The following is a 13002-nucleotide window of genomic DNA, read 5'->3' on the forward strand; positions in this document are numbered from 1 at the left end:
TTTCCAAAACCAGGTAAAGATCCCCAGTTATGCAGCAACTACCATCCCATTTCATTGTTAAATTCTGATATTAAAATCTTAGCTAGTATTCTTGCATCTCGCTTACATAAAGTCTTGCCTTCCTTGATACATCATACTCAAGTAGGCTTTGTCCCAGGGCGTTCCTCTTGGAATCATTTACGCACTCTGGCCCATGCAATGGGGTCTGCTAAACATCTTACAGAAGATGCATTAGAGCTCTCACTTGACGCAGTAAAAGCATTTGCCCGCATTGAATGGGACCATCTCTTCATGGTCATGGACAGATTTGGATTAGGTAAGAAATTTATCGATAAGGTACGCTTATTGTACGACAAACCTTCTGCTCAGGTGAATTGTGGTGGGTTTCTATCTGAAGCATTTACGAATAGAAGAGGGACACGCTAAGGCTGTCCATTATCCCCCCTTCTTTTCCTTCTGGCTATGGAACCTTTGGCTACTACCATTCGTCAATCTGATGAGGTTACAGGTGTCCCCCTTCTAATTGGACATTCTAAAATATACCTATATGCTGATATCCTACTCACTCATCTTTCCCAATCGCTCCCTTATCTTCTTCAAATCATTAATGATTTCTCTTTTTTTTCAGGCTACAAGATCAATTGGGATAAGAGTGAAGCATTGCCCATTTCTAATGAACCCACAAAAGCAGCTATATACGGATTCCCTTTTCAATGGCAGTCCTCATGTCTCAAATATTTAGGTATCCTAGTCAATAAAGGGTTAGAAGACATGGTTGCAGATAATTTAACCCCTTTAATTTCTCGCATGCAACGTGATTTCGACAAATGGAAGGCCTTGGGTCTTTCCCTATAGGGTATATAGGGTAGAACCCAAGCTATTAAAATGGTTACCCTTCCGAGATTTATTTACATTCTACGTATGCTTCCCCTTCAAATTCCCTTATCCTTACTTCGATCAATAGATTCCCAGATTAAAACATTTATTTGGGGTACCGCTAAACCTCGTCTTGCTATAACAAAGTTAAAGGCTCATCAATTATACAGGGGAATTGGCCTTCCATCTATTGAACACTATTCTCTACCACAGCACATTTCCCAACTTTCATATCTATTACCTGGTATCAAACATGTCCCACAATGGGTTCACATAGATCATCATCTTCTTTCCTCAGAAGCAGATCTTACTCTTTTATATGGTAGTGGTACTAGTCGCCTTAACTAGAACAATCCAATTTTATCTGCCGTGCATAAATCCTGGAAGAAAAGTCATAGGTTACTAGGTTCCAACCCGCGAATTCATAACAAGGTTCCCCTCTGGAATAACTCGGGTATCCGTATTAATGGCCGTATGTTATCCTGGCCTGTGTGGCAAACTGCAGGTATTCACTACCCAGATCAACTTCTTCATAATGGTGACCTCAAACCGTTTTCTCAGCTAAGCGTGGAAGGAATATGTTACTTACCAGTATGCATCTGTTCTTGGCATGTAGAGCTGCAGATCTACACAATATGCATAGATCGCCATCTGGTGTTGGGTACGGATATCTGCACTTGTTTTTGTCCTGGAAAGTCTTTGGAAGTCACGAGGTAGGTGACTCCTCCTTAGGATCATAGTGCGCATGGGCATCGGCTCCATCTTCAGATTGTTTTTCGCCAGCAGGGAAATGATGGCACTTTGTAAGAAACAGGAAGATGCCCTTGTATGCTGTATCTAAATAAGATACTACTGGAACAGATAAAGGAAGCCGGGGAGGCGGGTGAGCGTGTGTAGATCTGCAGCTCTACATGCCAAAAACAGATGAATACTGGTAAGTACCATATTCCGTCCGAGGCATACGAGCTGCAGATTACACACTATGCATAGATTGTATAGCAGTCCCATTCCTTAGCGGCGGCCACCAGTATCTGTTGCAGTAGTCTGAAATAGAGTTTTGAGTACAGCTTGGCCCACACTAGCTTGTTTTGATTGCACATCTACACAATAGTGTTTTGTGAACGTGTGCGGTGTAGACTATGTAGCTGCTTTGCAGATGTCATGTTATTGAATGTTCCCTAAAAATGCCGTAGAAGCCCCTATTTTTCTTGAAGAGTGGGCTCTAGAAGGAACAGTTAAAGTACGTTTTTCTTTGTGGTAGAAAATTTGTATGCATTTAACAATCCATCTGGCTATCCCGGCCTTTGATATGGGATTGCCTTTGTGTGGTGGTGAGAAAGAAACAACAAGTTGTTTTGTTTTCCGAAAAGGTTGTGTTCTCTTAATGTAAAAGAGCAATGCCCTTTTTACATCTAAAGTCTGAAGAACTCTTTCTGCGACTGTGTGTGGTTGCGAGAAGAATACGGGGAACTCGACAGATTGATTAAAGTGGAAGGGAGAAATGACTTTAGGAAGGAATTTAAGATTAGTTCGGAGAACAACCTTATTGTGATGGATTTGTAAGAATGGTTCCTGAATAGTTAGTGCTTGTAGCTCACTAACTCTTCTTAGAGAAGTTATGGCCACTAGGAAAGCAACCTTCCATGTTAAGAATTGCAGCTCACATTTATGTAGAGGTTCAAAGGGAGGTCCCATTAGTCTTGTGAGAACCATATTTAAATTCCACACAGGTGAGGGTGGAACTCTGGGAGGAATTATCCTTTTGAGTCCTTCCATAAAGGCTTTGATGGCAGGTACCCTGAATAGTAATAAATGTTGCCTATTTTGTAGATATACCGCTATGGCAGCAAGGTGTAGCCTAATAGACGTATAGGCTAAGTTGCACCTTTGTAGGTGTAGTAGGTAACTTATGATGTGTTGGATAGACACATCTAGGGGATTGATGTTATTGTTATGACAATACATCACAAATCGTTTCCACTTGGCTGCGTAGCAGGATCTAGTGGTAGTGCGTCTAGCCTCCTTAATGACGTTCATACAGTCAGGAGGAAGGTTAAGGTAACCGAATTCTAAGATTTCAGGAGCCAGATCGCAAGGTTCAGCTGAGCTGGATCCGGGTGTCTGATCTCTCCACGGTTCTGGGTAAAGACGCGCGGTGAGAGGTGTAATGTTTGGTGCGGAACTACTGACAGTTCCAGCAATGTGGTGTACCACGGTTGTGTAGCCCAAGTTGGAGCAACTTGAATGAGAGTCAGTGAGTGTTGCCGTAGTTTGTGCACCACCAGTGGTATGAGTGGGAGAGGCGGAAAGGCGTACGCAAATCTGCCTGACCAGTTCATCCATTTCGCATTGCCTTTGGACAACGGGTGTGGTTATCTGGCAGCGAAGCTTGGGCATTTGGCGGTTTCGTGGGTGGCAAAGAGGTCTATCTGTGGTTGCCCCCACATTTGAAAGAATGGTTGAAGAACTTGTGGATGGAGTTCCCACTCGTGAATCTGTTGCGTTTGACGGCTCAACAGATCGTCTATGGTGTTTTGGACTCCTGGGACATGTTGGGCTAGGAGAAAAATGTTCTGAGGTATAGCCCATCTCCATATGTTCTGTGCTATCTGAAAGAGCTGCAAAGTGTGTGTCCCGCCTTGTTTCTGTATGTAGTACATGGCTGTCGTGTTGTCCGTACGGACTAGGACGGTCTTGCCCGATATTTGTTTTTGAAATGCTTTTAAGGCTAGGAATATGGCCAGTAATTCCAGGTGATTGAGGTGGAATAACTTTTGTTGAGGTGTCCACCTGCCTTGCATGGTGTGATGCAATAGGTGAGCTCCACAGCCGGAGAGCGATGTGTCCGCTGTCCTAACAATTTGAGGAACTGGCTCTAGGAACGGTCGCCCTTTGGAAAGGTTTTTGGTGTTCCACCACTGCAGAGAGCGATGAGTGTGACCGTCTATCAACACCAGATCTGTTAGCTGACCTTGAGCTTGGTTCCATTGGCATGCTAAGCACTCTTGTATGGGACACATCTGGAGTCTTGAGTGAGGCACTATGAATATGCAAGAGGCCATCATCCCTATGAGCTGCATGAACACCCGAGCTGCATGAACACCCGAGCTGGAAGAGTGATGCAGCTGAAATTTGGGTAGGAGAGCGAGAATGCTTGCTATCCTGGCTGGACTGGGATAGGCTAGCGCTTTTGAGGCATCTATTGTGGCGCCGAGGTACTGTTGCGTGTGAGAGGGTTGCAGATGAGACTTGGTGTGGTTTATTGTGAACCCCATGTCGTTGAGTAATTGGATAGTCGCGTGAGTGTGATGAACACACTGGTTGAACGAGCTGGCTTTTATAAGCCAGTAGTCGAGGTATGGGAAGACGTGAATGTGTGGTCTCCTTAGATGGGCTGCGACTACTGCTAGGCACTTTGTGAATATCCGTGGTGCTGTTGTGACTCCGAAAGGGAGTACTTTGAATTGATAGTGCTGCCCGTCCACTACAAACCTGAGATATTTTTTGTGAGCTACGTGAATGGGAATATGGAAATAGGCGTCCTTGAGATCTAAGGTAGCTAGGAAGTCGCCTTGTGAAAGTAGAGGGAGGACTTGCTGAAGTGTGACCATGTGGAAGTAGTCTGATTGTATGTATAGGTTTAGTGGCCTGAGGTCTAGAATAGGTCTCAAAGAGCCGTCTTTCTTTGGTATGAGAAAATACAGGGAGTAAACTCCTGTGCTTTGTTGATGCATGTGAGAAGTTGGCCTGATGTATGATGTCACTAGTTCTAGTGTACACCTTATATCAGTCCAAATACCCTTATGGTGATTGGTTGTAAAGTCAACCTTATAGACCAGCTATCCTAGTGGTAGCATGGACAAGAGCAGTCTTAGGCTAAACTCTGAATGGCATGTGAAGCCAGCTGTGATACCATATATAATCCCTTGAATACCAAATGAAAGGACACCACAACAGATATATATATATATAAAATAAAGTGTATTTATTCTAAGCAAACCCTCAGCACTCTTTATGAGATTAGAGGTAAGTACAACACAGTCTTATTTAAGCATACATTAAGTCACACAGGTAAGTAATACAGTTAGGCCCTAGGGGCCACGCAAACCATATACTAAGTAAGTGGTATAAGAACCACTGTCACGGAAATAGAATAGGCCTATGCCTAGGGAATCGCTGGGGCTACACTACACTAGCGTTAGTTAGGAAGTGGGAGGCCCACGGGATTCGTGTGCAGAGTGGAAACACTCACGCGTAAAAGTCAATAGCAATAGTACAGTTTAGAAAACGGTAGATTTAGGACACTTCCGGAGTAGCTAGGAAGTTGAGACTTGAAAACTAGACACTAGGATAGTCACTATCCTGATGAGCACCGGAGTACCCAAGTTACCTAGCCCACAGGCTGCGGGTGCATAGGGGTGAAGATGCGTCGTTTTCGTCGTCGACTCCTATGGATGCCTGAAGAAAGATGCTGACAGGCAGTCAGTGAAGAGTGTCCGGTGGATCCCAAGGCTGGGATCAAGAAGAGAAGAAACCTGCAAGCAGAAGGGACAGAGTCAAGGTCACTAGCCAGTGACCACGTGGAACCAGGAAGGAACCAGGCGATGTCGTGAAGATTGCAGGTGAAGGTGAAGCTTGTCGCTGCAGCCAGGAGGACCAGGAAGCGTCGAGGACGACCAGGACCAGGAGGCGAGCTGTCCCACGAAGGCTCTTGCTGTCGGCGGCGTCGAAGTTGGACTAGGACTCACCAAGCCTTGGCAAGCGGAACCCACGAAGAACGGAGGACTTGCTTCTGGTGCAGACCAGGAAGGTCTGGGGTGCTTCTTCTTTGCAGAGAAGCGGGAGCCAGTCTGGAGGAGCCAAACCAGCGCAGAAGATTTCAGGGTGCGTCGTCACAAAGGCCACTAGCCAGCGGGCAAGCAACCGGACAGACGCGGCAAGCAGGAAAATGCTGAAGGGCCCCACGCAGGACTCGTGAAGTGTGGGGGGCTGATCTTCGGTGCAGATGGTGCTTGGGGTTGGGGCTTCTCAATCCCCGGTGCACAACTTCGAGGGTACCTCAGAAGCTGCGCTTTAAGTTACTAGCCACTTTTTCCAGGTAGCCGGTCCCACGTCGCTCGTCGCCTCCACGGATCTCAGCTCGGCTGTAGATGTGGATCAGGGTCGGAGAAGTCTGGAAGTCAAGGCTCTGGTCAGGCTCTGCAGTCGGTTCCTCGTAGAACGTGGGCAAAGCAAAGGGTAGTCTCTTGATGGTGCCTGTTTGCACAGGGTAGCCACTCCTTGGCTACAAGGGAGATTCTTCAGTCTTCTTCTTTCGTCGAATGTCGAAGGTCCAGAGTTTCTGTTCAGTTTTGCAGGTTCAGGATAATCTAAAGTCTTGAGGCCCAACTCCCACTCTTATACTAATCTGGGGGGCTGGGATACCTGCTAGGTCACGCCTTATGGGTGGGACCTGGGAGGGGGTGGTTACACCCACTTCCCTTTGTCCAGTTTCGCGCCAGAGCTGGGGCTGGAGTGCCCCAGCGCCGGTTTGAACTGGACTATGCAAGGAACACCTTGTGTGCCCCAGGCATGTCTCATTCCTTTCAGCCCACCCTGCCCCAATACACTAAAGGCTGTCTGGGGAGGTGCTAGCACCTCCCCAAGCAGGAAACCTATTGTCCAAGCCTCCCTTGCCAGGATCACTCCCAGCAGCAGGGGGTCAGACTCGTGTCTGTGGCAGCAGCATCCATTTTGTGATGCTGAGGCTTTGGTTAGAGTTAAACAGCAAAGTAGGATTTTAACATGTCTCTCCCTCTAGAAGGGAGGAATAATATCCTCATCACCAGAAATGGTATGGGGGTATTATTCCAAAGTGTTAGACACCTTACACGACATGTTTTGATAAAGCCAAACCATAGTTACCATAACCGTTTAAGATTATAAGGCACTTTAAGAGTATATGGTAGGCTATATCATAGAACAGCTATAAGGACATGGTTCCGAAAGCTGCAGACAGGCTCAGCTCATGCTAGAGCACCATTTCACATGTTACCAAGCACTCTGCCTCCAGGATTGTTAAGGCCTGCCATAGGAGTGACTGATAGATACACATGTGTCTATATATAAGGGTAGATATAGGCATACTACATCTAAGCAAGGGGTGATTACACGACCTTGCCCCAGCTGAGTGATCAGCCAGTTGTGTCTGATTGGAAGGCCAGACCAGGGGTGGCATAATACATGCTGCAGCCCCTGGGAGGCCTAGGGTACACCTATGCCCTGGGTACCTAGGGTACACTGTACAGGGTCCAATAAGGTGATCCTTACCAATTGGTTATGTACCTAGGGTACATGGAGTCCATTTTAAAGAGAGAGCAGACAGCCTGAGACCCTGAATGGCAGTATCTCAGGCCAACTAAGTCGAAAAACCAGCTAGACACTAGGCAAAAAGTTGGGGGTAACCATAGTCAGATATCCACCTTCCTACAATGCAGGAGAACTAGTTCTATTGCACTTTTTTGTAGTAAGGAAATCACCTCTTGTTTCAGTAGTGACATGTTCTGCTGACATTGGACGCTGTTTGAGTGGAATGTTTGGGGGGTAGAGGTAAGTTCGAGACAGTTACCTGATTGCACTATTTGTCGCACCCACCTGTCTGTGGTGATGTTGGTCTAGACAGGTAGGAACTGTTGTTGTCTTCCCCGACAGTAGCGGAATGGTCCGGGGGAAGCAGAGGAAAGTCATTGGGCAGGGGTGGAGGCAGAGCGGGTGTTAGTCTTGCCTCTGCCCTTGTTATTGTTGCCTCTGTATCCTCCTCTCTGATAACCTCTGGTGAAGGTGGATTGGGTGGGAGCCTTGTAAGAGGTGGATAGGGTATCAGACGAGTATCCCCTGGAGTTGCCCTTGGAGGATGAGCGACAAAAACAACGTCTGGGATCTTGTGATTGCAAGGCTCCCATTGATTTGGCTGCATCTGTGTCCTTTTTCATCTTCAAGGGATCCATCGACATTAGGGCCAAAAAGGTGTTGCTGGTCGAATGGTTGGTTGAGGATAAAGCTTTGCACCTCTGGTTTAAAACCGGAAATGCGTAGCCATGCGTGCCTGCGGAGAAGGACCCTTGTGTTTACTGCTCTGGATGCCGTATCTGCCACATCGAGAGAGCACCGGATGGAGGTGTTGGTGGTAATTTTACCCTCTTGTACTAGGCCGTTGGCCTTATGTTTGTATTTGTCCAGGAGCTTTTGGAGTAGTGACTAACTCATCATAGCCCTATTGTATCTGGCTAACAGGGCCCGAGTGTTTGCGATGCGCCAAATGTTAGCTGCCTGTGACGCTGTTCTTTTGCCAGAGGCGTCAAGGAGTTTAGACTCTTTGTCGGGCGGAGCTGCATCACCTGATGTCTGCAAATTAGCCCTTTTTCTAGCATTTGAGACCACCATGGAGTCTAATGGAACCAGGCCCTTAATGTAAGCTGGGTCTGTAGGGGCAGCTTTGTATTTTTTCTTAATTCAAGGATTGATGACTCTAGCCCTGACAGGGTCCTTAAATTCATCTGCATGTTTAATAACCCCCTTTGAGCATGGGTAAAGTGGATGTGGACCTTTGGGTGGTGTCGAAATTGTTCACTAAAAAAAGCCCATTCGACCGGTTCTGCATGCTGGTCGACCCCTTGGTACTGGGCAGCCCGGTGTATCAGCTGATTAAAACCCATGGTGTCTTCTGGTGGGGAAGGCCTAGAGGGGTAGATGGCCTCTTGTGGGACATTAGGGACATCAGGCGTATTATAGACATCCCAGGGGCCAATGGAACCTGGTGAACTGGGGTCATCTGGTGGAAGGTCGTTGTCACCGTCTCCTGTGTCATCGTCTACTGGTGTAGGGGATGGCGTAGGAAAAAAAGGTTGGGGAGGTGGTGGAGGAGGTGGACAAGGGATCTCAATAGGTGATGTGGATATATCCCTCTTTTTAGGGGGTGGAGCTGGTGCAGGCATGTCTAGTGGTCTTTGGGAGAGAGGCAGAGGTTACACACCTCATGCAGATCGGTGTGGGGAAACTTCGACCCACATCGAGGACACTTTTTGAAAGGCGTCTTTTCCATGAGCCAGATGCCAAGGCTCAGGTCAGCCCGAAGGCCTCCTTCGACGACCGGAATTGAGGACTTGTAGAGATGCGTGCCGATTAGGGTTCGCGATCAAGACAATACAGTCGAAAGGGTGAAGGATTGCGCATCGAAACAGGAATCGGTAACGGTTCCTAACTGGAGCGCGAGAAACACATCCAAACCCGATGGCGGAAAAAAACACAATCTGAAGATGGAGCCGATGCCCATGCGCACTATGATCCTAAAGGGGAGTTGTCACCTACCTCGTGACTTCCAAAGACTTTCCAGGACAAAAACAAGTGCAAACATCCGGACCCAACACCAGATGACGATCTATGCATAGTGTGTAATCTGCAGCTCATATGCCTCGAACATTAATTTCCCCTCTTGAATAAAATCATTGGCCTTATATTGATCAGGTAAATATTGCAATAGGGTTTCAAGTTGGTCATAGTGAGCCCTATCGTACCTAGCAAGTAACGCCTGTGTGTTGGCGATCCGCCAGTGATTAGCTGCTTGGGCAGCAACTTGTTTGCCAGAAGCATCTAATAATTTAGACTTCTTGTCTGGAGGTGGCGCATCGCCGGAGGTCTGAGAATTGGCACGTTTTCAAGCGTTAGTTACCACTAGGGAATCTAAAGGGAGTTGACCTTTGATGTAGGTGGGATCATTGGGAGCGGGTTTATATTTTTTGTCAATTCTGGGATTGAGAATTCTAGTCCTAACAGGGTCCTTGAATATGTCGGGGGCATGTTTTATGACCCCTTTTAACATTGGACCTCTGCAGGGTCTGAATGCATTGGAACACCATGGTACTGAGCAGCCCTATTTACAAGCTAGCTAAAACCAAAATTGTCATCTGGGCGAGATGGCTTTGTTGGGTATGCATGGGGATCAGGGAGGTCTGGAGGATCTACTGGGTCATCATAATCGTCCCAATCGTCTAGTGGTACATCTGTGTCATTATCAGGGTTAGTAAAGGGGTCTTTGTTGCCTCCCCATCCCCTAAATCACCATCATCCTGTGGTAGTGGTGAGTTTGGTGGAAGTATAGGAGAATGTGGAGGAGAGACGGGCTTAGTAGGAAGAACAGGAGAAGAGTGTCGGAAAGGTGAAGTAGCACAGTCTTTCCTCTTTACAGGCACTGCAGGCCTGGGGTGTCCAATTTCCTCGTGTGCAACAGCAGCCACATGTCCTGGTTTGGGGTCTATGTGGAGAGTTTTTTGTTTCGGATTGATAGGATCCGGTCCAAAAGTTTCTTCCTCTTCGGTAGATGGCTTCGGCGCCGATTTTTTCGGGTCCGAGCGAGGTTTGGATTTCTGCTCCGGAGCCTTGGGAGGTGGTTTTGGTTCCTTCGGCTTCGATGTGGAGGCGGAAATCTTTTTTGGTTCCTAATGTGTCGGTTTCGGACCGGATGTCTTTTCTTTCAGCGCAGAGGGGGGTCGGTGCTGACGTCTTTTTGGGAGTAGGCTGTGCTCCCGTCTTCGGTCCCGGTGGTGCCTGCGGGACAGTAATATGCGGCTTGCTCGGTCCAGGGCAGCTGAAAGGCTTGTCCTTTATCTTCGGAGCTGGGTCCTGGGACGGGGCTTCTGAATCTCGTTTTCGGTCGCGACTGGGGTCAGCAGGCGAAGTCTTGACCAGGGCCTTCTTTCTTTTTAGGGGGGTTGGGGTAGGGGCAGTTGTACTCACTTGTTGACCTGGAGTGATGTGGTCGTCTGAGTCAGAGTCGTCTGCTTCGGAACCGATTTTGAGATCCTCAGTATCCTCCTCTGGGACATCGGGCCTTCATCGAAGATGTCCACCAGTGCCGGAGCTGCATGTTGTGCCATGATGAGTCGTCAGGCCCAGCGATCACGAATAGTCTTTTTGGATCGAAAGGAGGCGCAGGCCTGACAATTAGTCTCGTCGTGCTCAGGCGAGAGACACAGGTTACAGACCATGTGGTGGTCACTGTGTGGGAATTTAGCTCCACACTGGGGGCATTTTTTAAATGGAGTCCTTTCCTTGAGCCGTAGGCCCGAACAGCATCGATAGGCCCAGCGGCCCGCGTCAGAGACCGGAATCAAAACATTCGAGGAGCACGAAGAGCACGTGATCAAGAACAATACCGTCGAGTTTATGATGGGTTGCGCGTCGAAAAGGTTTGGAGAATATGGTGCCGAACCGGAACGCAGAAGTTACATCCGAACCCGATGGCGAAAAAAAACAATCTGAGAATGGAGTCGATGCCCATGCACACTATCGTCCAAGGGAGGGGTTACCTATCTCATGACTACAAAAGACTTCTTCCAGGACAACAACAAGTTGCAAGCATCCGAGCCCAACACCAGATGGCGATCTATGCTACAGTATGAACTCCGAAGCTCATATGCTTTAAACACACAGTTTCCTCACATTTCTATGATGAAAAGTTAAGGAATCTGCGTGGATCTACAAATTTCCTACCACCCAGTGTTCCCGCAGGTCTCCCGATAAAAATGGTACCTCAGTCGCGTGCATGGGTCAAGTACCCACGACAGGCAAGGGCCCAAATCGTATTGCGGAGACATCAACAAAATTACCCATCACAAAACAACCTGGTTTTGCAGGGGGGTGTCACCTGGGTTTTTGGCCCCGGGCTCGGCGGCCATCGTGGGAAGCCTACCAAACCCACACATTTCTGAAAACTAGACACCCGAGGGAGTACAGCGAGGTATGGCTTGCGTTGGCCCCCTAACGCAACCGGACGCTTTTATTTGCAGCACTTTTTTCCCATTTTTCAAAAAAAAAAAAAAAATGTAGCTGTAATTTGAGTCCCCTCCAGGGGAATCCACCAACTCTGGGTATCTTTAAAATCCCCATGATGTTGGAAGAAAAAGAAGCAAATTTGGCATGGATACCTCATGTGGTCAACAGGGGCCTAAGCGCGAACTACTCCAAATAGCCAAATAAAAGGCTTAGCACATATATGGGGGGGGAGGAGGCCTAGCAGCAAAGGGGTTGAGGACAGCCCCTGATAAACACATTCTGTGTTCAAGTAATTCCAGGAGACTTATGATTGACTGTATCGAAGGCTGATGATTGGTCGAGGAGGATTAGGAGTAGGCGTGGGCGGTAAATTCCGTTCCGTTCGCGGAATTTGGGTAATTTCGCGTTCCGCGGAGAACGCGAAATTGCCCAAAAATCTGCGATCCGCGACTTCGCTAAATTTTTTGCTTGTTCGCGTTCTCAATATGAGTGTTCGCGAGATATTTCACCCCGAGCACGCAAACAGCGATCGCGAACAGGAAATAAGTATCGCGAACAAGCAATTCCGCGTGTTCGCGGAATTTCTGCGTGTTCGCGGAGATTTTTTACCGTTTCGCGGAGATTTGCGTAACGCAATTACGCAAATTCCGCCCACCCCTAATTAGGAGGCAAGATTAGTTGAACTGGTAACTGCTAGCATGGTTTCTGGTTATGGAAAAATACCACCAGCGGGTGAACTATCTTGGCAAATGGAGGCGTGTGTAGTTTACAGAATTTTCAAGAAAAAAATTAATGGTTTTTTTCAATGAGACATTTTGTTTGTGCTGCTCTCAAATTCTGGTTTTAGGAAGTTGTTTTCAGATCAAGTCAAGGTCAATCCAAATGAGGTAGAGTGGGAAGGCTGCCAAGTTTACTACTAAAAGCTTTTTGGTGTTAAAAATTATACAATATCAAATGAGGAAAATGTACATAAACAGAAAGACCACAGACTTGCACATTGGGGGTCAAAGAGTTGTAAGGAAATGTAAAAGTCCATTAAAACCTCTTACCAGGATTTATAGTCTCTTGATCAATCATGCCCCCTTCAGCGAAGCTTTTTAAGTCATCCAACTTCACCTTCTCCCAAGGTATGTAGGTAACACCCAATTCAGCATCCCAGAATTGCTTGTATGACATTTTCACACCTTTGTTCAAAGCCCAAGCAATCTAGGAAAAGAAATGCTGGTCAAACAGGTGCACTACAAGTGTACATACTCTCACACACTTAAAGTCTTGAGTTCTGCTACTACAGCAGGACAGACCAACCCTACTTGCACA

General features: G+C 47.3%; 1 protein-coding gene across 2 annotated transcripts in view; it reads right to left on the minus strand.

Moving 5' to 3' along the window:
- Positions 1-13002, minus strand: part of SCAF8 (SR-related CTD associated factor 8) — a 1763249-nt gene that overhangs the window by 1052855 nt on the left and 697392 nt on the right. For both annotated transcript variants that reach the window (XR_014963046.1, XM_085611536.1), the window contains exon 16: positions 12735-12891. Coding sequence is in view for 1 of the 2 variants with exons in the window: in XM_085611536.1 (XP_085467662.1) it covers positions 12735-12891 (157 nt within the window). In the remaining variant the exon portion in view is untranslated. The remainder of the gene's footprint in view (positions 1-12734; positions 12892-13002) is intronic.

The sequence above is a fragment of the Triturus cristatus genome, chromosome 6 (genome assembly GCF_964204655.1).
Source record: "Triturus cristatus chromosome 6, aTriCri1.1, whole genome shotgun sequence".
Lineage (NCBI taxonomy): Eukaryota > Metazoa > Chordata > Amphibia > Caudata > Salamandridae > Triturus > Triturus cristatus.